At 42.3% G+C, this 14,895-nt stretch overlaps 2 protein-coding genes across 4 annotated transcripts in view; one reads left to right on the plus strand and one right to left on the minus strand.

The window, feature by feature from the left end:
* Window positions 1-1,344: 1,344 nt before the first annotated feature.
* ghrhrl (growth hormone releasing hormone receptor, like) overlaps window positions 1,345-14,895 on the minus strand; it is a 64,948-nt gene continuing 51,397 nt past the window's right edge. Inside the window, exons 6-13 of the mRNA XM_054730100.2 lie at window positions 10,459-10,591; window positions 10,195-10,345; window positions 7,721-7,781; window positions 7,462-7,531; window positions 7,163-7,254; window positions 6,300-6,429; window positions 4,867-4,908; window positions 1,345-2,795 (exon numbers count right to left, since the gene is read on the minus strand). Of these exons, the coding sequence (XP_054586075.1) occupies window positions 2,694-2,795; window positions 4,867-4,908; window positions 6,300-6,429; window positions 7,163-7,254; window positions 7,462-7,531; window positions 7,721-7,781; window positions 10,195-10,345; window positions 10,459-10,591 (781 nt within the window). The 3' untranslated portion in view covers window positions 1,345-2,693. The remainder of the gene's footprint in view (window positions 2,796-4,866; window positions 4,909-6,299; window positions 6,430-7,162; window positions 7,255-7,461; window positions 7,532-7,720; window positions 7,782-10,194; window positions 10,346-10,458; window positions 10,592-14,895) is intronic.
* Window positions 12,465-14,895, plus strand: part of xcr1a.1 (chemokine (C motif) receptor 1a, duplicate 1) — a 92,638-nt gene continuing 90,207 nt past the window's right edge. The window contains exons 1-3 of one of the 3 annotated variants that reach the window (XM_070554123.1): window positions 12,465-12,533; window positions 13,327-13,723; window positions 13,948-14,147. The gene's annotated coding sequence lies outside the window, so the exon portion shown is untranslated. Of the gene's footprint in view, window positions 12,534-12,579; window positions 13,724-13,947; window positions 14,148-14,895 lie in introns of those variants that run through there. The other 2 variants (XM_015971452.3, XM_070554124.1) reach the window with 2 other exon arrangements.

The raw sequence follows: 14,895 nt of genomic DNA on the forward strand, positions 1-14,895 counted from the left end.
TGAAGAATTCACAACATTGACGGCTTCAGCAACGCCGAGCCACTTCGTGGATTTTCTCTTATTTGTTTTGCAAAAGCACTTCCTTTCATTTCTCCACCTCACCCACAGGTACCTCAATTTCTGCTTCTGTGAAATTGCACTTCCTTGATCTACGGTCGCCATGTCATTGGCGGAGCGCTGCAACAGCTGGCTTATGTATATGTATGAGGTCCACAAGGCACTTTGCACTGAGTATTTATGGCAGTAAGTGGGCGTGGTGAGGGCGGGATGTGACTAAAATGCAGCTGAGAAACATTCTCGTTAGTCTCCGATTGATGAAGTGGAGACTGCATGCAGCTGTGTGTACTCGACGTTTGATAGATCACAAACCTACTTGGTGTAAGTACTTTTTTTTTTGCTGAGCTTAAGTACGGTTTTAGTAAGGATTCTACGCAATATTTGATAAATGAGACCCCTGAGCATTAACATTTATCTGATGTGTCAGACAGCAGTAAACAAGCCATCCTTTCGGGACTTTTTTTCCTGCAGAAAATATGTTTCATGTTTCGATCTACCGCCCAGTCCTCACCTATGGTCATGAGCTTTGGGTAATGACCAATAGAACAAGATCACAGATACAAGTGGCTGAAATTAGTTTTCTCTGCTGGGTGGCTGAGTCAGCCTAAGAGATAGAGTGGGGAGCTCGGTCATTCGGGAGAGACCCCGAGTAGAGCCGCTGCTCCTCCATATCAAGAGGAGTAAGTTGAGGTGGTTTGGGCATCTTGTTAGGATGCCTCCTGGACGTGTCCCCAGGGAGGTGTCAGGCAAGTCCTGCTGGCAGAAGGCCTCCAGGTCGACCCAGGACATGTTGGAGAAAGTACATCTCCGAACTGGCCCAGGAACGCCTTGGGGTCCTACTGGAGGAGCTGGTGGAGGTGGCCGGGGGGAGGACAGTCCCTAGTTGGAATGCTGCCCCCGCAACCCTGATAGGCAGAGGAAGACGAAACAAGATGAGATGTTTCCTCTGCATAGAATTAATTTGGAGGAAAAGTGAGAAAGCAACGATAAAGGAGCCAGTGAATAAGTAGTCTGATCATTTTCTCTTTCCTTACATTTTTATCACAAGTTTTTTTTCTTTTCTCACTTTTAGATTTTTAATCAGGTTTTAATTGTTTTCTTCTGAAACACCTTGTGATTTTTGTCTTGAGGTGCTATATGAAGATAGATTCTTCTTCTTTCCCTTCAATAACAGGAATTTAATTGATTCTGGGGTAATTTTATTTAAAAAGACTAATGTTGTTTCTTTTAACTTTTGCCCCTCTGATGATAATAAACCTGAAGAATGAACTTGTCTTGCTGTCTCCTCCTTGTTTCCTCCTCAAACACACAAACTGACCAACTTTAGTCCACTGCTTTAAAAAAAGAACGTTTATTAAGCTCATCCTGTGAAGCAAACAATACATTTCAAATGACTGTTTCAATCTTTTCATTGACTGAGAATGACATAAACTACTTGTAGCTGAATGACGTCACAACATTAGCTTTTACCGGTATTTTTCAAATATGTTTTAGGGTATTCTCACATCATTAGCTGCCTCATGAACAAATGTTTCTGCCTGGAGCTACGGAACCTCTTTATCTCACCGAGTCAATATGTTCAGATAAACAGAAAGGGTAATCAAGTAGAGGAAGTACAAAACATGTGTCTGTTATAGCGCCTACACTCAGTCTAAGGTTATAAATGAGTATATTGACTAACTAAAAAGCGTAAATGCTGCAGGGTTGAACTGCACAAATAAACAAATGTCACCATGCATTCAAAAAGCCAACTCAGTACAGTGAATACTGATAAAGATTTATTAGCGCAAGACAGAAAAAGCATTTGGCAGCAGATAACTAGAAATACTAGAACCCTGCAATGAATCTGGCCTCAAGATTTAGCAAGCTTTCATTAAGAGAAGCCGAATAAATTATCAGATAAATCAGTGAAAAAGACCACAGAAAGCACAAACGTGTGCATACGTGTTGAACATGTAAAGCAGAGATGCGACCCAGGAAACAAAACCAATAAACAGCACAAAATTCATCACGATCATTTGTCCTTGTGCGTCACTTGACAAAAGCTAAATCTAGAATATAGCATGTCAACAAGCTAGGCATTGCTGGAGAATGCAAACAACCCTTAAAAATGCTGAACACGAGTACATTAAAATGCAAATGTGTTCCTGGTTATTTTTCTTGATTAAAATAAATACACAATTAACATTTTCCTCTTTTAATGACAGCTCTATAATTATCCAGCTATGGTTCTGGCTCAGCAGAATTTAAATGATAATAATTTAACAGGTGATTCCTCTGAGAGAGAGAAAAATAACTCCATTCATTTATTTATTTTTGTGGTGGTCACTGTGCAGTTCGGAAGATGCTCATGAGAACTGGCAGGAGTTGTCAAGGTAGGTTGTGAATGTGTGCAAAATGTCAAAGGATTTCACAATCGCTCTCCTGTGGAAAGTTCACCTCCCTTCTTCCTGTCTGGCTGCAGAGGGAGTGTAATCAATGAAGAAGTCTGCCACACAAGTTATGCACTCCCAGGCTTCAATGATGCATGAACGACAACACCAACGATAACACCGTGTGCCCCACAACTCATTAGATAGACACAACATGAGCAGGAAGAAATCCTGACAGGTAAAAGACGGTCCTACAAGGAGACGTCAGAAAGGTGTGTCCATCTGGCTGCCCTTTGCAGCAGGGGAAACCACCCCATAGCTCCTCTCCTGCCACCTTAACCACTGCATGTGGACCTCCTTCTGCACCTGTCACACACACACACACACACACACACACACACACACACACACACACACACACACACACACACACACACACACACACACACACACACACACACACACACACAAGAGAAAAAAGTGATTAAAAAGGACAGAAGCAGCTTTTTCAGAGGAAGTGTGATCTAAAGATGTGTGGAATAGTGTCTGCCAAGAAAAGGTGAAAGTGGTAGTCCAAAAAAAAGCACATATTTATAAATCCCATCCTGTAGTTCTTTTTTAAAACACAGAACAGTTTCGTTACCTGTTTTCCCACTACATTTCGTTTGCAGCTGCAAACTTCCCCAGGCTGACGCTGATGGTGGCGTCACTTCCTTCTCCGTTTGTACGCGGGCAGCAGAGGATGTTGTCGCCCTCTGCTGCCCGCTCTCCCCTCTCCGACGATGCAGTCCCATGCGTGATCCAACGTGTAAACCCCATCGTCTCTGTTCATGGTCCCACATCCACGTCTCCTTATCTCGATAGCTTCCTTTATCCATCTTTTGTATTTCTGTTGTTCGGTGTTTATGATCCTTGTCTTGTCCCAGTCCATTATATGGTTTTCTCTTGTGCAGTGATCTGTTACGGCTGACTTCTTTATTGTACTTTCTGCTTCTTCTTTTGCTGCTCTTGTGTGTCTTCGACTTGCCTCTTTCTCGCACTCCTTTCTATGTTCTATTGTTTGTGTGTTGAGTTGGCGTCCGGTTTCTCCTATGTAGGTTTTATTGCAGAGTTTGCATGGGATTTCGTAAATGACTCCACATTTAAGTCCAGCTGGTATCTTGACTTTTGGGTGTACTAGTCTGTTTCTAACTGTTGTGTATGGCTTTGTTGGTGTGTTTATGTTGTGTTTTTTCATTGTTGCTCTTATTTTTTCTGTTATGCCTCTGATGTATGGTAGGGTTATCACTGGTTTTGGTTCTTGCCTTTCTGGGTTTCTGGTTCTTTGCTTTGGTTGTTCTTTTCTTTCTGTTGTTGTTTGTTGTTTTCCTTTGTTTATTGCCCATGTCGGGTATCTGCAGGTGTTTAAAGCGTGTTGTATGTGTTTGTCCTCTTGTTTACGGTCTCTTTCTTCTGTTATCATGTTTGCTCGGTGATATAATGTTCTGATTACTGACAATTTGTGTATGGTGGGGTGTTCTGATGTCCATAATAGATATTGGTCTGTGTGTGTTGGTTTCCTATATGTGTTTATGTTTAGGGTCCCGTCGGTCTGCCTGGTTATTTTCATATCCATAAATGCTATGCGCCTTCTGTTTCTGACTCATATGTGAACTTTATGCGGCCTGTGTCATCACCGAACAACAAAAATACCAAAGATGGATAAAAGAAGCAATCGAGATAAGGAGACGTGGATGTGGGACCATGAACAGGGACGATGGAGTTTACACATTGGACCGCGCATGGGACTGCATCGTCGGAGAGGGGAGAGCGGGCAGTAGAGGATGACAAAGTCCTCTGCTGCCCGCGTATAAACGGAGAAGGAAGTGACGCCACCATCAGCGTCAGCCTGAGGAAGTTTGCAGCCGCAAACGAAACGTAGCGGGAAAACAGGTAACGAAACTGTTCTGTGTTTTAAAAAATAACTACAGCATGGAATTAGAAATACGACACAGCAAGAACACACCTAAGACATATTTATAAAGTTCATAAAAAGGTAAACAGAATGGAGCAAAACAGGAACATTAGAAACCAAAAGTTCAGAGCAGTAAACCAAATGGAAATTCATGATCTCGAGCTTCATCCTTGTGGCTTTCCATGCTGACATGGGTTTGAAGCAGAAGACTTAAACACAGACAGCTGTTGCCTTCAGACTTTGACCTTGCATTAATCTCAATGATTATCAAAGAGCACCCGGTTTCTTTTTTATGCAACGATGGGGGAAAGAAAATGGAAATGTGTTTCTGCTCTTTAAGACGTGACAACTTAACACCTCTCACCTCTTACTGACACATCATCCTTCTGAGAAAGTCTTTATGCAGCAGAGAGCTGTAATAATTAGAAACCTGGGAGTTTGGGGGAACAGGTGATGCATGAGAATAGCATGATTTGCACTGACCTCTTGATTGAGAAAGCAGTAGAGGACTGCAACAACAAGACCCTGCAACAGAGATTTTCTTTTTAATTAATGTTTAATTTAATGGACTTATTTTGCAAAAATGACAAAAAACTAAGATAAATATGATTTTTTTTTCTGGCCATAATTTGCACTGGAACACTTTATGTTCCAAAAACTACAAACAACTGTGCACATTTACATGTAGCAAAGTTAAAAGCAGAAATCTGGAGTTGTACCCTTTTCAGGATTTATGTTTCACTTAAAAAAAATCCACAACTGTTGTGTGATGTCATGTAGGCAATAATTCAAGTTTATTTTTAAAATTTTTTTGGTCCCATGCAATGTGAACTGTGCATAGCTCAGCATTAGCCAATAGCGTTAGACATTCACTTACATACAAATATCAAACACAAAGTGTGCGCTCACGTAAGTAACTAGACTTAGCAGAGTTTTCGGGCTGTTTACAAATATGCAAAGTAACAGTGAATCATGGAACAGCTACAACGCCTTCACAGCCACAAAAAACACAGATTCCACAACAACCTCCTTCTGCTCAAAGACAAAGTAAAGAAAAGCCCACGGACTAAACTTGATGAACAGCATCTCAAATACTGACAAAGAAGTCACCTTGCACCTGCTTTTCAACTGTAGAAGGATCTCCATGTTCAACTCGGACGTTGAACAAGTGCAGAGTTGGCAAAATATCTTATATATAATTAGGTCTTCAAAATAGACACATATGAATTAAAAGCACAACGTGAGAATAGTAACTGGAATTGTAGAGGTGCACGTATAAGAATGATATGTGTTGCTTCCATTGAGAGGAGCCAGTTGAGGTAGCTCAGGCATCTAGCTAGGATGCCTCCTGGACACCTCCCTGGTGAGAATTTCCAGGCACGTCTAACTAGGAGGAGACCCAAAGGAATATCCAGGACTCGCTGGAGGGACTATGTCTCTCAACTGGCCAGGGAATGCCTTGGGAATCCCCGTAGAAGCTGGCCTAGAGGCTGGGGAGAGGGAAGTCTGGGCATCTCTGTTTAGGCTATTGCCCCCGCAACCCGACTCCGGATAAGTGGAAGTAAATGGATGGATGGACATTGCTTCCAGATGTCTTATGGAAGCAGGGATAGCAGTTTGAAGGTGCAGTACATTTATCCACCTCTAGGGGATCAAATCAATCAATCAAATCAAAGCTTTATTTATAAAGCGCCTTCCACAACCCTGTCAGGAAGCCCAAGGCGCTGATGCCTCTGAGACAAAAAAAATACTCTTGTTTTCTGTGTTAAAGTACATTCATGCATGTGACACAAAAACGTGAGCTTTTCAAGCTAAATCCATGAAGTGATTCCTATATTGTGCCCACGGACAAAAAAAAAAAAAGCTATAGTGGTTGTTTATTAGCAGATTGGGTTACAATGTTTATGTTTTTGCACCTGAAAGGATCCCATGCAGAGCTCAATGCAGAGGCGCAGGCTTATGTTGAAGTAGTCAGGCAGAAAATTGAAGAACATGTAGTGGGTTCCAAACAAAGGAATTAGGAGAAGGGTGGACTTGGCCAGGCGTCTGTCACACAGAAGCAAAGAAATCAGATGCAGGAGGTGAAGTTACCTGAGGGAGTCGGTTAGTGCCTGCCTCATTTGAATGCTGCTGCTGATCGTCTAATGCAAGCGGGCGTACCGATGATGAGATGTCAGTCATAAGGACACTTATGGAAACGCTGTATTAAGCTACCTGGTGCAATTAAGGCAAGCCTCTCCTAACTCACCTAGATATGTCTTTTATGAGGTCTAGAATACTTGATGTGCAGGAGTACTTTCAATCTATTAGCAAGCCTATTTCAATTAGAAATTGTGATAAGCCTCTTGACGAGAGAAAAAAAGACGTGGCCAGACTGAGTAGGCTGTTGTTCGGTGTCGTCTGAATGAATAATTCAAAGCACGCTGAGGTGTATCAACAGTTTTTACACTTCCTGCATCTTTCAACATCAAAGCGTCGACCCAGCGTTAAAAAGTATTATAAAAAGTGTCACTCATTAAGCTGGAAACGCTTAAGAGTTCAACAAAAATGAGTCATTCAGATGAGACTTTGAAAAATCTAAGACCTTGTCTGGAAAAAAGGAATCTAAATCTGATTTCAAAACAAGCATGAACATAAAGGCTGCACACAAATGGAAATTCTGTTTGAAACCTCTTTATCTGACGGTTGACAATTTAGGTAAACAGAAAAGAGCCTGTGTGTGTGTGTGTGTGTGGGGGGGGGGGGGTGAAAGAGAGAGAGAGACTATGAATCGCTGTACCTGTACTGAGAGGAGTTATTGAACTGGATCAAACGAGGATTGAGCTTCTGCATCAGGATTCGGATGATGTTCACAAAGAGCATAAAATTAACCTGGAGACACAAAACAAAAGCTGCATTAATGTTGTGACAGGCAGCAGAAAACATTAATGCCGACGTGATTACTAAGTGTCATGGCGACGCTGTGTGCAGCTGGGTGTGTAATTGACTTAGACCAGTCTGAGATGAGTTATTTTACATTCAGTTCGGATAACAAAAAGCCTTTTGCCCAATTCAAATGTCTCTGATGAGAATAGTTACCGCTATAGAGACAACGATCGGTCCCTTGATGATCCACCAATAGGGTGAGTCCTCATTAATGTCCCAACATCTGCAAAGGAAGACATAATTTTTCTGCACAAGTTTTCTTCAACATCATAAAATCAGCTTCAGTGAAAATACAGCCATCCATTTTAGAGTTAAACAGATAAATCAAATTAATCAAACATTAAAGGTTAAGTGATAAATATCAGCATCTGCAACCGTGTGAGCTGAAGGTGTTCTGAAAGTTTATACAAACTCTGTGTCCTCGAAGTACACCCTGGATCCAATCCACAGAACTATAAAGAAAACAGGCACACCTGTGGAGAGGGAGGAAAGCTAAATTAATGTCAGCGAGATCTAATCAAGACATACTGATATCATAATTAGAGCCTAACAAGTGTGAGACTCTGTTGGCCTAATGTTCTAGTACAACGTCGACGCAGATCTCTGGAGAGACGAATGAGAGAAGATTTATTATTTGGGAGTTTTCGTAGTTTTCGTGAGGGTCTCCGGAGGCAGCAGATGGGTACCGATCGATAGTTGAATCTCAGATAGAGGAGGAGCAATGTGGTTTTCGTCCTGGCCGTAGAACTGTGGACCAGCTCTATACCCTTGCAAGGGTGATGGAGGGGGCATGGGAGTTTGTCCAACCAATCCACATGTGTTTTGTGGATTTGGAGAAAGCTTATGACCGTGTCCCCAGGGTCACCCTGTGGGGGACGCTCCAGGAGTATGGGGTGGGTGGCCTTTTGTTAAGGGCCATTCAGTCCCTTTACCAGAGGAGCGTGAGTTTGGTCCGCATAGCCGGTAGTAAGTCAGACCTGTTCCCGGTGAGGGTTGGACTCCGCCAGGGCTGCCCTTTGTCACCGGTTCTGTTCATAATCTTTATAGACAGGATTTCTAGGCGCAGCCGTGGTGTGGAGTGTGTCGAGTTTGGTGGCAGGAGAATCTCGTTTCTGCTTTTTGCGGATGATGTGGTCCTCCTAGCTTCATCCAGCTCTGACCTTCAGCTCTTGCTGGGTAGTTTAGCGGCCGACTGTGAAGCGGCTGGGATGAGGATCAGCACCTCCAAATCTGAGACCATGGTTCTCGACCAGGAAAGGGTGGCTTGCCAACTCCGGGTCGGGAGAGAGGTCCTACCTCAAGTGGAGGAGTTTAAGTATCTCAGGGTCTTGTTCACGAGTGAGGGTAGAAGGGATCGAGAGATTGACAGGCGGATTGGTTCAGCATCTGCAGTGATGCAGACGCTAAGCCGATCTGTTGTGGTGAAGAGGGAGCTGAGTCAGAAAGCCAGGCTCTTGAGTTACCGGTCGGTCTACGTCCCAATCCTCATCTATGGTCATGAGCTTTGGGTAATGACCGAAAGAACGAGATTGCGGATACAAGCGGCCGAAATGAGTTTCCTCTGTAGGGTGGCCGAGCTTAGCCTTAGAGATAGGGTGAGGAGCTCGGACATTCGGGAGGGACTCGGAGTAGAACCGCTGCTCCTCCGGATCGAAAGGAGTCAGTTGAGGTGGTTTTGGCATCTGGTCAGGATGCCTCCTGGACGCCTCCCTGGGGAGGTGTTTCGGGCATGTCCTGCCGGCAGGAGGCCCCCGGGTCGACCCAGGATACGTTGGAGAGGTTACATCTCCAATCTGGTCCGGGAACTCCTTGGGGTCCTGCCGGAGGAACTGGTGGAGGTGGCCGGGGAGAGGACGGTCTGGACCTCCCTAGTTGGGATGCTGCCCCCGCAACCCGGACCCAGATAAGTGAAGGAAGACGACGACGAGTTTTCGTAAACTTTCTTGTAAACAGTTTCTAACATCACATTAATTCCACTTCATTTAAACTGAATATTTGGTTCTTTAGTCTGCTTTTGTTTGTTATTAATCTGATTTTAATTAAGCAAATTGGAGAGTTAACAGCTGCCAGAAGAACCAGCTGAAGGGAACTAAAAATTTAAAGGTGCAATATGTAAGAATGAAGTAAGAATGTCCTCCTGTGGTCAAATGGGGTTACTGCAGTTCATTTATTAAACAAATAGTGACTCTCCCATTCCTGTTTAAGAGTTGTATGGCTGTTGCAGGTTACAATCCGCGCCAGAAGATTCTAGATGACAAGTGGAGATAAGTCATACACAGTAAGGTGATATGTAGATAAATACAGTAGTCCTGTTTCCATAATCTCTTGTTAGTGAGAGCCTAATGTCAGATGGAAATAAAACTTGTGACATTGCAGAAATCTACTGAAACAATGACACAGCAAATGGGTGCCATTATCAAAGCTAAAGGTGGTCTAATGAAATGTTAAATTTGATGCATAACACCATTATTAATTAATTTATTATCATAATTTCTAATATTTCAATAATAATTTTAAATATGATATCCAGAATCTCTGAGTCTCAACTGTAAAACTGTTAAAACCAAATGAAAAAATAAATCACAAACCTTCTAATTAAAACATTATGTTTCAAATCAGAATGACAAGAAAAGAAAAAGTTCCAGTAAGTGTACCCCCCAAAAGATAGTAAGATGAATGTGTAGTATCTAAACTTACTTGTAGAGAAATTGAATTTAAAACACAAGAATTTCATGAAGAACATCAAAAACTCTTTTGGTTATTAAAATAACTGCAGTAAATGTCTGCTTTTTTTGGTCTTGTAACACAGGTTAGAGAGTAAATCTTCACAAATCTTTGGTTAAATCACACTTTTCAGCTCATTAAGTCACACCTCAAGCATCTTACCCCATCCCAGTAAGCTGAAGCCCCAGAGAAATCGACGGCTATAGAAGGAGGAGAGCAGAAGGGAGTTGAGGTATAGCGCCTCCACCAGGAGCCAGAAGAAATTAGCCATCACACAGTAGTGACAGAAGACCACAGAAGCCTTACAGGCAAACTGGTCAGATAAGAAAAAAGGAAAAGAGAGAAACAGCGATGCAGAAGAAGTGATTATATGGAGCATAAATTAGATCTGCCCAAAATCATTCATCATAAGTCTTATTATCTTACTGTGGAGAGGGTGCAGTGGTTGGTGTCATCACTCGAGAACAGAGTAGCATCCTTTATGAACACTGCCACAGATTTTAAGATGAAAGTCAGAAAGAGTTGTATGTGGATGAAGTTTCTGGCACATCGCAGCCTCCTGTTGGAAAAAGAAAATTCAAGCTTTGGTCTCTTTCATTGATTCATTTCAATGCAATCAGATCATTTCAACATCTGAAATAAAAACATCACTTTTTTAGTTAAAGATCTCTCTCATGGAGAAAACGTGTTCAGATGAAACTCGAAAAATTTAAATATAATTTATTTCAGTAATTCAACTTCAAAGGTGAAACTAATATTTGAGATAGACATCAGCGAGATGTGACAAATGACCTGGCCTTTCAGAGATAGAGGACTCCAAAACACTACACTACAGTGAACTATTCATCCCGTCACACACACATTCACATTTGCCACAAATACTAGAAAGAAAGAAGAAAGAAACAAAACGATCATTAATATATACCTATAAAAAATCCTTTCTGTTAAGAGTCATTAGCGTGCATGCTACCAGTCCCTGAGTCTGCAGCCATAACCTCCTCTTTCTGAGACAATTGGAAAATATTCCTCTACTCAGTGCTGAGATTACCCGGCAATTTGCAGACTTCAAGCAGAAATAGAGATTCCAACAGCTCAGTAATCTGTTTGCAGCTGATGTGGAAAGTGCATCAACCAACCTCCAGATGGAGCTGACTAAACCCCGGTGTAGTCACACGCTCAAGTCAGAGTACGAGTCTGTGGCTGCTGCAGTTTTAATCGTTCCTCCCTGACTCACTGACCCAAGTCCATGCCCTATAGCTTCTTGAATGTGCTCCATGTTCAGCAGCACATACCTATGTGAGCAACTGTTCTTTTTGATGAAGATGAACAAAACAACACAGAAGTCATCTCAATGATGAACACCTTCCTCAGCTCAGAGCTTAACCCCACAGGTGGAGCTATCTGGCTTGAACCAGTGAGCATCTGAGTGAACTAGAGTGGAACAAATCGTTCCACTCAATTCGTTCCACAAATCGAATCGTTTTGGTTTTTATTGTTGGCCTCTGAAAAATGATTTAGCCCAGTGAAAAAGAAACTCAAAAGGCTAAAGATAGAATAGAAAATACCTTTATTGTCCCTCAGTGAGGACATTTTGGTGTCACATCAGCAATGGCATTCATTACAAGAGTAAAACAGGAGGAAAACATAAGAATAAAGAGCAAACAGCAAGAACATTTAAAACAGAAAAACCTAAAATATTCAAAATACTTAAAGATTAAACATTTTTAAAGCTGATTCTATACATATTTTAAGGAATAAAAAGAAAAATATATTTTGACATAATAAGTAACGAATGCCACTGATTTTAAATGTACTTGCTTGTGTGTAATTTGGCTATTACAGAGTCAGTGTTTGTGAAAAAAATGTGTTTGTTTCCTAATCAAAACGTTCAACAACACATATCTTATGTATCAATATTAATAATAAATGTAGCACCTATGAAATGGATTGCCACATTTAAATCTTGATTATATATATATATATATATAATTTTATTTATAGTACCCCCCAAAAGAAAGTAAGATGAATGTGTAGTATCTAAACTTACTTGTAGAGAAATTGAATTTAAAACACAAGAATTTCATGAAGAACATCAAAAACTCTTTTGGTTATTAAAATAACTGCAGTAAATGTCTGCTTTTTTTGGTCTTGTAACACAGGTTAGAGAGTAAATCTTCACAAATCTTTGGTTAAATCACATTCCAGTTATTCCAGTAGTCTGTTTTACACAGAGCATGGTTGATTGGTAATAAATGATTGCAGATAGCACGCTATGATTGAATTCAGTGATACACTGTAAAAGAGAACCTCAATATGAAGCGTTTAAAAGACAAATAAAATTATATGGACACATTAAGTCAGAGCGGAACCTTTTTTTATGGATTTGTTGTTCCGGGGACTGATAAAGGGATGCCTGTGCATGACGTTTCCTCAGACGTGAACTGGAAGGAAACGAGAGGCATCCTGTCTTCAGTACTCTTGCTTTTGCCTGCTTTATACAGGTCAGAAAATGTGTTGTTTTGTTAATCTGGTAGTAATCTATATACATGTCAGTGCCACGTTGTTATGCTTTAGTTAAATTGAACAAAAAAAACTGTTTAATATGTAACGGTTTCACTCGTGGCAGCCATTTTAGGTCAAATGGCCAGTAAACTAAACAAACGGCTGTTACCGTGACAAAGGTTTGTGTGTCCACTATTATGTTGAAATGGGAGTCTCAGCGCTATTAAAAAGGAGTATGATTGTATTTGGCGAACTTTTTCTACTGTATTACAGACAGTCACAAAAAAAGAGTGTGTTTTATAAGAATAGTTTAACTGAGTGGCAAAGTTTGAACGTTTAACCCGGTTAATAATTTCCTGTTTTGATGTTTGTAAGATCATATAACACATGGACATTTTATCAATTTATTCCAGTAGTCTGTTTTACACAGAGCATGGTTGATTGGTAATAAATGATTGCAGATAGCACGCTATGATTGAATTCAGTTATACACTGTAAAAGAGAACCTCAATATGAACTATTTGCAGAGAGTGATAGTTTAAAGTAATCAACAGTAGAACTGTGTTGTCACCTAAAATGAAATATACGTTCTGACTAGAATGCTGTGAGAAGCAACTTGAGGGATGAAGTAAGTTGTATGTTTGGAGTGAAATTATAAGGAACTGAAATGGAGTAACAGAAATGAACCGTGTGACTATAATTTCATGAGTTTGTAAAATAAAAGAGACGTAAACTGGAAGGAAACGAGAGGCATCCTGTCTTCAGTACTCTGCTTTCGCCTGCTTTATACAGGTAACCTACTTGTGACGGCAGTTACCACTCCTGGGACCCGTTACAAATCTTGGGGCTCGTCCGGGATCGGCGCCATCTGCTGAGCTGGTGCTGATCAACTGATGATATCTGGGACCACCAGGTTAGTTGACGCCATAAGAGGGAACTGTGAGCTGAGGCGGAGGTCAAGTCTTCACCAGTCGTTACTCACCGTATGGAAAACAAAGAGTTGCTGTTGCCATGGCTATGAGTGAAAGGAGACTTGTGTGGGACATTAAGAAGAGTCTGTTCACTCTGTCAGCTGAAGAGCCCCTCCACATTGCCAATAACGTGGGTTCAGTTCCGAGTCCAGACCGACGAGAATTCGAAGAGGAAGACCAGGACAGCTGCTTTGACTATATTAGTACTTTCATGAACAGTAAGCACTTACTTGAATCAGAGGACAGTGGAATGGTTGAGTTGTTAGTGTTGAAAGACTGTATTGATACTGTTGTAAGGAATCGTAATATGACTAGTGCTGGAGACAATGTAAGCATACAATCTATTCAGCCTGTTAATGTTGCTGCTAAAGATGATATATGTAACCTGATTCAAACTGGTGGGAGAGTTTATGATGTTGGTCCAATTGATCCGTTGTTACAGAGCTGGAGTAATGAGACTACAAGACCAGGTCCTGCCAGAACTGCTTCAGGGAACAAGACCTTGAAGCTACAAGGGATGCTCAACAGCTATGAGGAGCTGGGCAGAATGTTGAGACAAAACATCACCAACCAGCAAACTGAGCCCTCTTCTCCACCACCTACCCAACCCGATTCAGAACACAGACACACCCACTAACAAAGGTCAGTACACCAGTCGACAGCTCAACCAACTAGAGAGGAAATCATCTCAATACGTGAGCTCTCCTACCTCCAGAGGAGAGAGTTCAAGGTGCAAGGTGGACAGGTTGGTGACCATTCCTCAGACGTCGTCGTCGTCTTCCTCCGCTTATCCGGGTCCGGGTCGCGGGGGCAGCATCCCAACTAGGGAGCTCCAGGCCGTCCTCTCCCCGGCCTTGTCCACCAGCTCCTCCGGCAGGGTCCCAAGGCGTTCCCGGACCAGATTGGAGATGTAACCTCTCCAACGTGTCCTGGGTCGACCCGGGGGCCTTCTGCCGGCAGGACATGCCCGAAACACCTCCCCGGGGAGGCGTCCAGGAGGCATCCTGACCAGATGCCCAAACCACCTCAACTGGCTCCTTTCGATCCGGAGGAGCAGCGGTTCTACTCCGAGTCCCTCCCGAATGTCCGAGCTCCTCACCCTATCTCTAAGGCTGAGCCCGGCCACCCTACGGAGGAAACTCATTTTGGCCGCTTGTATCCGCGATCTCGTTCTTTCGGTCATTACCCAAAGCTCATGACCATAGGTGAGGATTGGGACGTAGATCGACCGGTAAATCGAGAGCCTGGCTTTCTGGCTCAGCTCCCTCTTCCCCACGACAGATCGGCTCAGCGTCCGCATCACTGCAGACGCCGAACCAATCCGCCTGTCAATCTCCCGATCCCTCCTACCCTCACTCGTGAACAAGACCCCGAGATACTTAAACTCCTC

This window comes from Nothobranchius furzeri, chromosome 8 (genome assembly GCF_043380555.1).
Source record: "Nothobranchius furzeri strain GRZ-AD chromosome 8, NfurGRZ-RIMD1, whole genome shotgun sequence".
Classification (NCBI taxonomy): domain Eukaryota; kingdom Metazoa; phylum Chordata; class Actinopteri; order Cyprinodontiformes; family Nothobranchiidae; genus Nothobranchius; species Nothobranchius furzeri.